Source organism: Leuciscus leuciscus, assembly GCF_965113295.1.
Source record: "Leuciscus leuciscus genome assembly, chromosome: 6".
NCBI lineage: Eukaryota > Metazoa > Chordata > Actinopteri > Cypriniformes > Leuciscidae > Leuciscus > Leuciscus leuciscus.
The window spans coordinates 7679309-7694342 of NC_138730.1; the positions used below are offsets into that span (position 1 = coordinate 7679309).

Sequence of the window (15034 nt, forward strand, 5' to 3'; positions counted from 1 at the left end):
TAACTTAGTGTTTAGCTAACTTAGTGAAGTTTATTAGTACCAGACAGAAAGACGACGTCTAACGTTATATGTTAACAAACTGCACATGGAAACATTGTTCGCGATGTCTGCCATCATATTCCTGTCTCTTGTCAACACCATGTAAGTTAGCATGTATTAATATATGCATTTGAGCCGATACGGCGTGGGAACCGAGCAGTGGTACGTCGTAATGTCGAACAGCCGGTGGTGGTTTGGGGCGAAGAGCGGGTCGGCAACGCTACCTGGTGTCAGTGTGGCTGTTGTACTGCGATGCCCACCGTGTCAGAGTCCATCTGCTGTATATAACATATAACGTTAGACGTCGTTAGTTGTTCGCGGTCAAAACACTGTGGTGTAGACAGTTTGATGTCGGGATATTCCTACATTCAGCCAGGTTTATTAAAGCCAACCAACCCTGTGACGTCACATGTTGGAATACTGCACAATCCCTGAAAGATATAACGGTTATTCTTTTTTCTTTTATATGTTTACATTTGTCATGTTTCTTATATAATTGTTGATTATAGTGGAAATCCATCTTGTAAATCATGTAAACTTGATTGACTGCTTCATTTCCCCTTTAAAGGGGCAAGGAGGCTAACAACTAATTAAAATACTGCCCATCTCTGCTGGTGCGTGAGGGCTTCTGGTTGTCCCAGTCGGGCCTGGAAAGGAGCCAACAGGTCCAGCTCTTTCTCTTCCTGTCGCTGCTTCTTTTCTTTAGCCATCCGTTCCTGAGGAATGAAAGGAACCAGAGGTAGGTGGTTGTTTGTATCAGTGCGATGAAAGTGGTTGACCGTTTAAAGCAGGGATAGGCAACTTCGGTCCTGGAGGGCCACTGTCCTGCAGAGTTTAGCTCCAACTCTAATTAAACACACCTGAACAAGGCAATCAGTGTTTTCAGGATTACTAGATAGATACAGGCAGGAGAGTTTTTGTCAGGGCTGAAGCTAAACTCTGCAGGACAGTGGCCCTACAAGACCGAAGTTGCCTATCTCTGGTTTAAAGCCTTGATTCACCTTTTCTTCCATGTGCCGATGTATCTTATATTTACTATTTGCATTGCACTGTAGTTGTACCATATCATATGTATTACCATAAAGGATCCATCAGTTATCTTTGTTGTTGCTAAAATCGGGTCAATGACAGAATATGCTTTTTCCACAATAAGAAAACTTTATTTAATTTAATGTGAAAATTAAATTATATCTCAGTATGGGGGTGTTCACAATTCTTATCCAAGAATAAAAAGCCAAATACATGACAAGCCTGAGCTTTGGCCATTCCTTATTAAAAAAATAATATTTTATAAGTCTTTTAAAATTAGAGATTTTAAATAACTAGGGATGGAACTTTTTTGTACACCACATACAAACCACTGGTTGATAAATGTCATTTTTGGGGGGTTTTATCCAGAAAAACCGCAGCTCACCTGTTTACTTGCATTTGATTACAGCACAGTCTTGCCCTCCGCAAAATGGTGGACGCGTTGACGTATCGCAGAAACGTTCCAAAGCGGCCAATAGGGCGTCTATGTATTTATTATGTCTATGGAGCCAACGGGTCCAGCTCTTTCTCTTCCTGCTGCTGCTCCTTTTCTTCAGCCATCCGTTCCTGAGGAATGAAAGGAATCAGAGGTAGGTGGTAGTTTGGATCAGTGCGATGAAGGTGGTTGACCGTTTAAAGCAGTGGTTCTCAACCTTTTTTGGGCCAGTGCCCCCTATCCAATATCCAGGTCCCTGAACGCCCCCCACCCCCAAACTAATGAGCAAGCAGGAACGAGTGAGAGTTAACATATGAAATAAGTGCAAAAGTATCATTTATTAATTCAATAGAACTATACAAGCTATAAACTGCATTGGCGTAGCAATACCAGTGTTTCTCACAGGATTTTTGGTAAATCTGTAGTGGGTGGACCTCGGGGGGCGTAAGAAAATGTTGTGCATTTTAATGTTAAATTCATCAATCTGGTGCACTTTGAGAGTTCAAAATTAAAAGCTCCAACCCATTTTCAGTGAGCAAATTAAACAAAGAAAAATTCAAACCTCTTTTAGTTGTGTCTGTCTACATTATACTACTACATAATAATAGTTATAATATTAATCCCATGACAGTAATAGCCATATATTGTAAAACAAATGCACTGAAAAATAAAGGGTATTTATCATTATTTTATCATTAAAGCAGTAATGTTTGCACTTAGGTTTTATTACACATTTAGGAGAGTATTGCAAGAAGCTGCTTACATTAACCTTACTTTCGAAAAATAAATACAATCATGATTTAAAAATTGTTTTCATCAATGGTATAATTAATACAATTATAATTAATTTGGTTTGTCGTGATTAATTTGTGTTCATAATCAGTAAAAAAAAAAAATCTTCTAACAAGAATAAACACATATGAACAATTAAATTATTATTGTATTATTAATTATTTTTATATCTTGAAACTACCCAAGCAGTGTTTCACGCTCAGATGTGATGGCGGAATGAATACAAAACCAAAATGTGATTGCAGAATATATTTAAATCATCCATCAAATTGTCATTTTCTCCTTACTGTCTTGCGAGTGAACAATAATGCCTGACCAGTAAATTACTTGGTGAACAAAGAAAACATTTTGGCATTAGGGATTGGAATTAGTTAATGCCTAAAAATGTAAACGTTTTACCTTATAAATATAATTTAGTTTAATTAATTTAAAAATTCGTCGCCGGAGTGAATGGGAACATGATTTATTGAAAATATTTGAAAAAATCTAAGTGTTTAAGTCAATACTTTTTAATGGCTTGTCAATTTTCCATTCCTCCGCTGCACGATTCTAGTCAGCGCTGGATTTTAGGCAACACCGGATTTTTGTCAGCGCCAAACACATTTTTGAGCACGTGAATGCCGATTCTTGTCAGCGCTGGATTCTAGTCAGTGCTTTGAGCACTGGTCTATGACTGGAAAAATAATAGAGTCGTTGCAAAAGTAAGGATACATAGCTCAGGCTACATGTCGCATTAAACTGGAAGATTTTAGAATGTTAGGCATTCTAAACTTTTGAATAAGAAATAATATCAAGTCGTCAAAATACAACTCGTCAAAACTTCGCAAATCACAACAAGCGTATCGGTGAGAACACTCATTTAAACAGCATATACACACACCCGAACTTGACTGCACATCATATTTTTGTCATTATTGATACTGCTTTCAATCAAAGTGCAATAGAAATGAACACAAAAAAACCTGCCTAGTGCCTACCTACAACACTGACGGTGGACTTGCGGTCAGGAGTAGAGCGGCTGAGGACGAATGTTTTTTTTTGTTTTTTTGAGCGCTGCTGACGTTTTCTTTCACGCGCACCATAGTGCACACACAATATGACATCACACTCTGCGCATATGTTTGACAACATAATTTAACATATACATAGTCCTAACACTTTTTAAATAGTGTTTATTACAAATAAATGACTAAATGCTTAAAATGAATAAAAGTAAATGAACAAAAATGTGTGTTATATATTTAAACTCGTGAAGATCCTTTCAAAAATCTTGCTTCCAACAAGAACGCCCCCTGTTGAGAACCACTAGTTTAAAGCCTTGATTCACCTTTTCTTCCATGAGCCGATGGGCCATCTCGTTCCTCATAGTGTTGTATATAGAGACCAGCAGATCAGTATTACTTTCCTCCTTTTTTCTCGAAGAAAGAATGGACTTTACCTGAAACACACACGCTAACATACATATGTGGTACTAAATCAGACACAGATCTGATTTTTTTCAATGCGGCCGCAGTGTGAACAACCAAGGCGGATTTGATGCGACTTTTACGTCAATCTACGTCGACATTTGTCACAATTATAATAATATGAAGCCCTAGACACAACAGACATAGATAGTAGCCTAACATTAAAGTCAGCATCTGCTCATTAATGTTACAGCTTCCATTACACAAACATGTTTAAATAAATGTGAATATACTTACTTCCTCCATCCATAACCTCCAAAACTTTAGTGCAACCGCGTGCTGCGTCTCATGTCATTGTTATTGTTCTTTTGCGCATGCGGGTTAGTTTGAAACCTCAAACAGTTCACACTGCAATCAGATATAGGTCACATTTTAAAAGGTAATGTGAACAGCCAATCAAAAAATCGGATCTGAGCAAAAAATCTGAATTGAGCATTTAGACTTGCGGTGTGAACTATGATTGGCTAAACAAAAACATTTGTTGTGATGCTTGGGAACTGTAATACCGTTTTTTCCGAAGCTCTGATCTGAAGGTCAACTTTCTCCTCGTCTTTCATCAATTCCACAAGCATTTCATTAAACTGGGGGATGCTGTAGGGTTTTGGATCCACCTGAAAATGCAAAAAGAAACAAGCCGTAAACACAAAGACAACAAAATATGAACCATAATATTGATATCGAAGTTCTCGTGACAATCTTTCCATTTGCTGCGAAAATGCTGTGACATGACAAATTCACAGCAAACATATGTTATGCTTAAAAAGACAGTTCCAGCCTGATCACAAGAGAAAATGTAAGTATTTTACAAAGTTCATACAAATTCACATACTTGGATTCGTAGAAAAGCATACTATTTGTAAAACTACACCCCTAAAACTAACCCTCAGTGACGAAATAGCTGGTCATATGAAAATGTACAAACAAGATTGTATGAATGAGATTGTACATATACTTGGATTCACAGAAAAGAGTACTATTTTTAATAAACCACACCCCTAAATCTAACTCTCAGTGATAAATTATCTGGTCATACGAAAACGTATAAACGAGATCATACAAAACGAGATTGTATGAATTAGATCATATGAATTGGCCACCAGTTTGTCACCAGCCAGCGTAAAATAGTTAAAGGAACACGCCGACTTTTTGGGACTTTAGCTTATTCACCGTATCACTGTATAGAGTTAAATAAGTCCATACATACCCTTTTCATCTCCATGCGTGACGTAACTCTGTCTGACGCACCTACTGCTAGCCTAGCTCCCAATAAGTGACAAAATAACACCAAAATTGTCCTATTTACATGTTGTGATTTGTTTAGTCACAGCGTGAACAACTAACAAGGTCACATGAGACACAGCCATCTTCTAACCGTATACATACTGGGAACTATATTCTCAGAAGGCAAAGCACTGCTACTTCTGCGGAGTGATTTGCTCCAACTCTGAGCGAACTCTCTGCTCCTCACCAACAGTGAGTGGTCAGTCAGACAGAGTTACGGCACGCACAGAGATGAAAAGGGTATGTATGGACTTATTTAACTCTGGGGGATACGGTGAATAAGCTAAAGTCCCCAAAAGTCTTTTAAGAATTGTCATGAGACTGTGTTGAACAGTTCACCCCAAAATTACAATTCTATCATTTACTCTTTTTTAACTTTTTCTTCAGTGAACAGAATTTGGAGTCAAAGATTTCTATAAAATTCAGTTATTTAGAATCAGATTTGGACCAATGAGATTTTACTGTGGGTGGAGTTATACATTGTGACTTGACAGAAATAGAAATGTCTTGTCGCTTTTCCATTTTCTACATAACTGTTTTCAATTAATTTCTCATTACGATTTTAGTCTCATATCGCTATGACTTACTCTTGTAATTTTAACTTTATTCTCATAAATATTACCACTTTATTTTTGTAATGTTTTGATTTTATTCTCAAAATGTTGACTTTATCATAAAAAGGCCTATTGAGATTTTTCTCAAAGCATTGTCTTTGTTTCTTGTATGTTTTGTATGATTTATTTATTCATTTATTTTTTAAGGTGCCAATAAAACACTGTAGTTTTACTTTGATCATGGAACTGACAAAAGTCATTCTTTATGTGTGACATCAGACCTGAAAGCCAGAAACCATCTGTGGATCAAAAGCTTGTGCGTCCTGCAAGAATTCCAGTTCCTTAGGTTTCATGAAGTTGAGCCAAGCTGGGAAGATCTTGTCGTCCTCTCGATGATAGGTCACCCGGATCTGTCTGTCAGACATCATAAAGACCCTTTCAGCCACATCTTTACTTGCCGGCTTGGAAGGATCTCTGTGGAACCGCTCCTCCACCCTCTGTTGGAGACCCCAAACAAAATGTCCATGATCATTTTTGTTTATTGTTAGCAAGGCCACCAGAAGCAAAATATGTAGCTTTTGGTATACTGTTGGTTAATGTTATACCAGCAAGATATTATAAGGTTAAACTGCTTAAGATTAATAGTCAAGCCTGTTTGTTGAGAGAGTATTACCTCTAGTTCAAAAACCTCTTCAGCACAAAACACTTTGACATGCTTTCCGTAAACAACATGTCGATAAAAGAGGAAGTCAGTCCCATCTTCAAAGGTTTCTGTCATTTCGAAAGGCTTCTCGATTCTTCTGGCTAGACCGTCAGCGCGAGTTTGACTATAAAAGTCCATCTGACGCTCCGTCACAGGAACTAAAGTGACGTATCTGTGGCCTAAACAAAGTGAAACTTTTAAAATGCCAGTTGACGAGTCATCCGTAATGAAACGAGTCATGCTTACTGACATCGGTAATATATAGAAAATGTATGTTAGATTACATCTGAGAGCATCCCTTCTTCCAGGCCTGAAATGCTCAGATGTCACATTGCTGTCTGTGTGATGTTCTCTCTCATCAAGACAGTCACTTCGGTGACTGAACCATTCCTTAATAGTGCTGGGTTGTGTGCCTGATCAAATAAAATAAAAGAGTGTCAACACACAAGCTAAATGCTAAAATAACATGCAAATAAATAAATAATATTCAATAACAATAATAATAACAATTCAAATAACAATTCAATATTTATAATATTTTAATATGCATAATATTTATTTATGAAAGTGACACAGTGAGAATTTATACTTAACATGTCAACACACAGGTTAAAAGGCTAAAAGAATGTGCTTATAAATAATAAATGATTTATTTTTTTTTTTTTTTATTGTTAATTATATTTAAATAATAAAATTTGATTTATTTAGGCATTCTTTTTGATTTGGGTGAACCATGCCTTTAACATGATTTTTTTGTTAATTTAGATGTACATGATCAACATGACGAGGTATGTTTTATATGTTGAAAACAAAAACATCTGCAAAGGTCTTACAATCAAGGTCTTTATAAACGGTGAGTTTGGTCACAAGACCATCTTTCAGAAAGTAAGGGGCAAACTTCTCCAGCCTGGCTTTCCTGTACTGGAAAACCTTCATACCGCCTGGAAAACGCATTTCCACATCTATAAAGATACAAAATAAAAACAGAACACTTGATGATTAATTAACCTCAAGAGATAGTGGATAAGGGATGAAAGGCTATGTGTAAGAGTGAGAGTGAGAACTTGACCTGGGGGTGCAATAGCTACTTTAGTCACCCAAGATGGAGGCATTTCAAACACTTTCAGCTCATCCATTTCCTCCTTGAGAAGAAAAAATAATAGGTGGTTACATCTGATGTAATAGATTCTTAGCAGGTTTAGTGTGGAATGGGCCCTTCAACAGTTAAAGGGATAGTTCCCACAAAAATGAACATCTGTCATCATTTACTAACCCTCAAGTTGTTCCAAACCTGTATACATTTCTTTGTTCTGCTGAACACAAAGGAAGATATTTTGATATCTTTAGACTATGGAAGTCAATGGTGCATAACAACTGTTTGGTTATAAATATTCTTCAAAATATCTTCATTTGTGTTTAACAGAACAAAGAAATGTATACAGGTTTGGAACACAACATGAGGGTGAGTAAATGATGACAGATTTTTCATGTTTGGGTGAACTATCTCTTTAAATCAGTAATGGGATCAAAACATTAGAAAAATTAGAAATAAGGAACAGTTTTTCTGTACTTCTTCCACATCTTCTGACTCTTGGAGTGTCTTTGGCTCAGAAATGTTTGACATAGATTGGCTACTTGGGTCACACAGCATATACTCCCACTTTGATAGATCGTCCATGTCAAAGGTAATCTCCTGCAGACACAAACAGACTCGGTGAACTTTCCAATGCTTGTCATCCTCACATTAATATTACATCCACACTCAGAGACACTGACCCTACAACCGAAACTGCAGTCTTGCTTGTTGACCCAGTAGTTTTGATGGTTCCAGACACTCTCTATGCCCAGAAAGTTCTCATTGGTGGGGGAGTAGCTCTTGCCTGTCAGAGGGTCAATGAAGAAGTTCTTAGGTTCGTCCCGGTTCCCTGAGAGCACCAGAACCCAGCTGTGAACTCTCAAGCCCAGAAGAGGGTCGGGTGTTGGACGTTCTTCCTCCTGTTTAAAAGGAACCGGTGAAAATGCAAAACAAACAAAAACTCTCCTGAATTTCACTGAAACATTCTCTGTCCAACCTTCTGAAGTCTCTCAGCTTGTTCCAGTTGTTCCTTCAGTGCAGCTTCTTTAGCTTCTGTGTGCCGTTTCTCCTCTTGACGCTTTTCAAAGAGGCTGTTCAAGTTGGGTCGGCGTTTCACAGAGTTTTTACTCTTTGTCTTCTTCGGTTCCTCTGTTTTCTCCTGAGCAGATCATACAAAATAATCCATAACATGAATTCATCCAGTTTAGGTTTTCAGAAGTAACTGATTTCAATACGACCACTCAAGGCAATTGGTGTTAAAGCTGTGCTCTTCAACAATTGTTCTACAACCTCTAAGGCATCTGTGGACATACTTCAGAGAGCCTGCTCAAACTACACTGTAAACATTTTTTATTAGAAATTGATGGTAAATTTCACTAAGTAACTGCAAGTAACATTAAAGGTGCAGTAATTTCTAAGAAACGCTGTTGAAAGTCTTTGCATTATTTTGCTCAGCTTCAGCTGTGATAAAGAGACATCCCCCCTTGCATTGCAGTTTCCTGCTTTTCGGGGCTCGAGCAATGAAGGGTGGGGTGTGTTTTTTGGGATTGATTTCAAATATCAGTGTTCCTCAGAACAGGGTTCTTGCAGGTTTCAGTAAGTCAAATTTAAGACATTTTAAGACCATAAAGATTGAAATTTAAGACCTACATTTTTTGCATTGCCAAAAAAATATTAATTTAATTTACAGATAAAGCAATCACATTAGTAACCTTCCACACCCAACAACGTGTGTCAGAGAAAAGAACAGAATCAGATATAATTTTGTTTATAGAAAATTGTACTTCGCATATTATACTGTAAAAAAACACATAATTAGTTGATTTTAGTTGATCATAACTAGAGATGAAATGGCATTAGGCATGTACCGGTATCAAATTTTCATGCTGCGATTAATTGATTGAGCTTTTATCACGGTATACGGTATTATCACGATATTTTAATTGCTCAAGAGAAACAGATGGATTGGGGAGGATGTAGAAAAAAAACAGCTTGCATCACAATAGGTGTAATTGTGATTGTCAAAACATTAGGTAACTAAACAGAATTTTACACAATTTTCACGATTTCAATTCAATTCTTGGGATTTGATTTCAATCTTGATTCAATATTGACTCTTTGCTACAGTGGATAGCCTACATGTTAATTTTTCTCAAGAAATACATAATGCTGTAAACATACAGAGAGCCCCTTTAGATGGTATTATTAAAGGTTAAAAATTAACAAATTAAATTAAATATAATTTGGTTTTCATTATAATAACAATTATGACACAAGTAAAAATATAATACAAATGTAATATAGTGCACATATTTAGCAAAATACTATTTTTTCTAGTCAACTAACATGTTGGTCATTAAATGGCTTTCCTGAGGTAAATGTAACGTTCTGTGATATAATTGTTCACCTGCAGTTTTACTGACCTCTGAAAACACTGATTGATCGATATTATGTACGAGGCATAAATACCTTTCGGTAAGTTGTACTGTATCTTTAAATAAAAAGTAACAGATGATTGGTTTGCTTGAACTGAGGCGCTACAGCGATCGGTCAAGTCACATTTACAAGCACCAAAATGGTATTTATTGTCTGAATTTCGTAATAAAATGGACAGAATCTGAGAGCTGAGAATTTTTTTCTTATGAAAAAAATATGGATGGATGGAAATTTAAAGTTCAGAATTTTATACTTTTTAAGACCCCGCGGGAACCCTGTCAGAAATCGCTTACTGCACCTTTAAATAAAACGTGAAATTTTGAAGTAGGAAGACTGAAATGGTATTTCCTTGTAAAACGTACTCCGAAAATCTTTGATTTATTTACAAAACTGTGAAACTTTGTTAAAATATATAAAAATATGTGGAAATATATAAAAATACATAAACTGAGCAATTCCAATAGGGTCCTCACACCATCGGTGCTCGGGCCCTCAATATTAACTTTAACCCCTTAATTTAAAGAAAAGCTAAAGTTCAGCCATAGCTGCCAACTTTTGAGTTTTGCTTGGAGTGTGATTTATGACGGGGTGGGGATTGGGGGGGGATGTAAAAAAAATATTGCATCACAATAAATGTATTGTGATTGTCAACACATTTTAGTAACTAAACTGAATTTTATTAGGTTTAGTGACAACATGTTACAATGTTTACATGGTACAATTTCTGGTAAGCTATGCTTTTTTATTATTTCAATTCAATTCAATTATTGTGATTTGATTTAATATCGACTCATTTGGATAAATATTAGGTGCACAAGATAGGCATTCATTTTTCTCAAGAAAAAAACAACTCAACCTAATGCTGTACAGAGAGCCTTATCAGCTGGCAGTATTATTTAAGGTTACAAATAACTCAAATAAATATAATGTGATTTTTTATTATAATAACAACTTTATTTAATGATATGAAATATCATTATTATAAAGTAAAAATATAATAAATATGTAATATAGTACACATTTAGCAAAATACTCTCTATAGCTCTTTTTTTCTAGCCAACTAACGTGCTATAGCCTATATTGTTATGGTCATCAAATGGCTTTCCTGAGGTAAATGTTATATATGTGACATTGTTCTCCAGCTGTTTTATTGACCCCTTTGTTTGATTGATTGGTCGATATTATGTATGAGGAATATACATTTCGGCAAGTTGTAGCCCTTTCAACAGTGTTCATTTGTGTTTATTTACTATTAGCTAGTAGAGATGATCGGTTCACGTGCCGCTAGGGATCTGTCACGTCACATTTACAAGCGCCAAAACGGTATTTATTGTTTGAATTTAATAAAAGTGACAGAATCTGAGAGCTGAGATTTTATTATATCATAAGTAACCTGCTCTGTCTAGTCTAGTCGGTCTCTGTGTCCTCTTTGCTTCGCGATTTTTCTGTGCGTGAGAAAATGGATGTGTGGCGTGAGAGCGTGTGGAAAGTGTAAATTGCGTGAGTCTCACGGTGAATGTGTGAGAGTTGGCAGCTCTGGTTCAGCTAAAGGTTACATTGTCCTACCATATTAAAATAAGTGTGTAACAAGTAATATTAAGTAGTGTAAAATCAAGTAATGTACATATATATGGTGATTTTATATCAATAGATTATGAAACTGATAATTTATGATTTTCTATAAACATAATTTATTTATAATTACAGTTTTGCAATTTAGGCTTCAGAAAGCATGAATATAAATAAATATGGTACCATTTGCATGTCACAGGTCAGGCTTCAAATCAATTCTCAATTTTATTTTATTTCCTGCCCTCTATCAGTGTTACTTATTTTTAGTATCATTGAGATATTATTATATGTTTTATTAATATTTAGTATAATTTTTTCTTTGTATATTTTCCTTTTTCATTTTAAAGTTTTAGTAATTTTGTTGTTTTTGTCATTTTGAAGTTTTTTTTAATATTTATTTCTATAGTGTTTTTATTTTATTTTTAGTTATTTAGTACATCAAGTTAAAATAAAATAAAATGAGAGATGTTGCATTGGCAACTAGCTGAAAACATGAGTTATTTTTTTTTTTCAGTTAAGGTTTTAGTTTCTGCTCTGTATATCTATCCGCCAAGGGGCCTGAAAGAGGCTGAAAACCCATTTTAAAGTCATCGTCACATATAAATAATCAAACATGAGTGAGTGATGAGTTGTTTAAATGTACATGCCATAAAACTTGTTCTACATGCTAGTGATCTAGTGTGTGGTTTTAACTCCGTACTTACTTGGATTGGAGTCTGCAGTAAGGGACATTCTTGCCGTGACTGATCGAGAAGACACATCTCTTTAGTAGCGTACCCACTGACGCAGTAAGCGTTGTATCCTGCACCCAACAACAGGCTACACAACACACTGGAGTAATCAAAACATGTGCCTCTCTGAGTCTGCAGAGCCCAGGTGGGCGATGACAGCTGCTTGGGCTAAATAGAACAGAAATGAAATAAAATACATGTTTTCGAGTCCAAAAGGCGAAAACAACCCTCATAAGTCAAGTTAGATCGGGAAATTAATAGGGAAACAGTCGGTAATTCTCACAAGTTCAGTTGGTGGATCCAAGAGCTCCAGCGAGAGATAATCAGACACAAAACTGGCACATCCCTCCCAGTTGTACAGCTCAGGATACGGCAGCAATGTCCTTCGCAAGGTGGTGCTTACAAATTTCTGTAGATGTACAGTGAAATAAGAAAACATCATGAAAACAAAAGAGTATTTAAGTCATTTGTGGTAATGTTGCCATGTCTGGAAAGCGTATTTGCTGTACGCACCTGAACGCCGCACTCGTTTACAGGGCACAGAAGAAGCGGTTTGTTATAAGGATATACAAAAGCATATTGCTGACGGAAGTTTTCAGCAAGCTCAAGTATGCGCTTCTCCTGTGAGGAGTTCTCCTTATATGAGGATGGACATTTGGAAAGGTCAACTTGAGGTCTTGGCTTTGCTCTGAAACAGTAAAAAATAAAGACCAATCAATAAAAAAATGTTTCATTGTTGTTTGACTCTTAAAATGATGAGCATCACTTGCATGTAATGTATATCATCATCTCCTAACAAGGCCACATATTAAGGTCTGGATAGATTAGATGGTAAGCAAACAATCAGTTTTTGTGATCAGTGTTGGATGCTGGAGAAATGGAATAAAGATCTGAGTGACTTTGACATTTTTATGGCAAGGTGACTGGGTCAAAGTATCTCTGAAAAGGCAAGGCTTGTGGGTTGCTCCCGGTCAGTAACTTAGTGGTGAGTCTTTACAAACAGAGGTCTGAGGAGGTACAAACCATAAACCAGCGACAGGGTGAAATAAAATAAGTTCAAGGTTGGTATTAATTTGTTTAATTTGAGTAAACGGTTATTCTATTTCAAGAAGCAAAAATGTTTTTATGGTTTCAGATTTAGTTAGCTATTAATAACCCTGACCTGGACCTTTTCTTGACCAGCTTCATGACATTCTTCCTTTAATACAGTCCACTAACGTTATAGATTGAGCCCGTGGTAACTTAGGTGGGTTTTAACGTCAACTTAACAGTTACTCTGTACACAAATGTACCCTATAGTTTTGTAAAGGTAAAAAATTGGAGGTGTTTGACCTTGGTCTACTACCCCACACATGCATGACCCGATAATATACCACCCATGTTTGTGGCTAATGATTAAGGCCGTTGTAAACATCCACCTGTTCCTCTGGGAGGAACTCCTATGGAGAAACACTGCTCAGTGCTTTAACAAGAGTTTACCACATGTTTTTGAACTTTAGTAAGTTAACCTCACATGTGTGCAACTGTGGGGGTTATCCGTATGTTAGACAGCCTGCTCTTCAATTCTTGAACTCCATCATCTGTTATAGTAACGTTAGCGTCCTTTTCACAATCTGCCTTCGGGAACACCTCCATCTAAAACAAGTCATAACGTACACATACTGAGAGATATACAAACAACTTCTAAACTAAAAATTAATAATGTATTATACAGTTCGTTATGTTACAGTTAAGGCGGATATACTTACAGTATACTTGCAGTTCAATTAAAACTATTCTCCGTTCGTTCTGAAATTACTTTTTTTAAAGCGACGATTGGTAGTAACTGCCGTTTGTTTACAATTTGAAATGTGGTTTCCATAGCAGCGAGGGCCCACGGCACGGCTGCCTCCTTGTCATTTCTTGCGTAACAAAAGACAGAAATAAGTTTTCATTAGCTCTCGACCCCCCAAAACGAGTGTTTAGGACATAAAATTGGATACAGGCAGTTGAGACAGAGCGTCACGTGTCTCATTACTCTGAGAACTAACGTACGCCCGCTGGAGGAGACCGTAAAAACATTTTTTTTTTTTTTTGTGTCACATTTCTTCTGATTGCACTGCACCAGAGCTCTGGATTCTGGTTATTTAACGTTATTTTCCCTCCGACAGCCAAACCTCCCGTCATAAACAATAGCACTCCTCCTCTTATCATAGGTAAGCGATCTTACACAGTTTGGATATTTTGTTTAAAGTGTTTGGTTCATTCATTTAGTAAAAAGCATACCATGCATTGTTGTATGTTGTTATCTTGTGTATAACATAGATAAGATAACAGAGTGACCTCACTTTTAGGCAAGTTCAAATTCATATATTGTGAAGTTTGTTGTAAGGTCCATCTTTGGTAACAAAATATGTGTCTGGTAAAATAATAAATAAATAAATAAATACTTTTTTACCCCTTTGAAACAGTACCTGGAAATTTGGGTAATCGCCTGGAGGCCAAAATAGACAAGCCCACACTGGTAGTGCACCAGTGCGGATGTGTTACAAGAAAACTGAGGACTGGTTTCCTCTCTGGATGGACCTGAACATGTTTATATATATATATATATGCTTGAAATGTAGTATTACTTAATATTTACACTGCTTGTTTAGTGCACAAATGAACAGAGCAACCATTTCTAGGTACCTCTGATTTATTGACAACTGTTTCCTAATCATCCTCAGTTCTGTATTTCAGGTCATTGACCTTTTGTCTATTGCTTTTGGAGGGTTCTCGAAGGCTGATGTCATAAGGACAGGCCAATGTATGATAATCAATATTAGTAGCAAATCTACTGTCCTAACTACTTTTATTATCAGAAGCTGTGATATATTTGAACTAAAGCCTCCCTGCTTTGTAACCTTTTAGGAATGCATTTAAAATACAACTTCTTGTT

At 36.4% G+C, this 15034-nt stretch overlaps 2 protein-coding genes across 3 annotated transcripts in view; one reads left to right on the forward strand and one right to left on the reverse strand.

Annotated features, from left to right (window-relative positions):
* Positions 1–13952, reverse strand: part of LOC309501938 (dynein regulatory complex subunit 7-like) — a 143227-nt gene extending 129275 nt beyond the window's left edge. Inside the window, exons 1-2 of the mRNA XM_082174231.1 lie at positions 13863–13952; positions 13628–13749 (exon numbers count right to left, since the gene is read on the reverse strand). Of these exons, the coding sequence (XP_082030357.1) occupies positions 13628–13749 (122 nt within the window). The 5' untranslated portion in view covers positions 13863–13952. The remainder of the gene's footprint in view (positions 1–13627; positions 13750–13862) is intronic.
* Positions 1–15034, forward strand: part of LOC309502032 (ribonuclease inhibitor-like) — a 116664-nt gene that overhangs the window by 96238 nt on the left and 5392 nt on the right. The window lies entirely within an intron of this gene.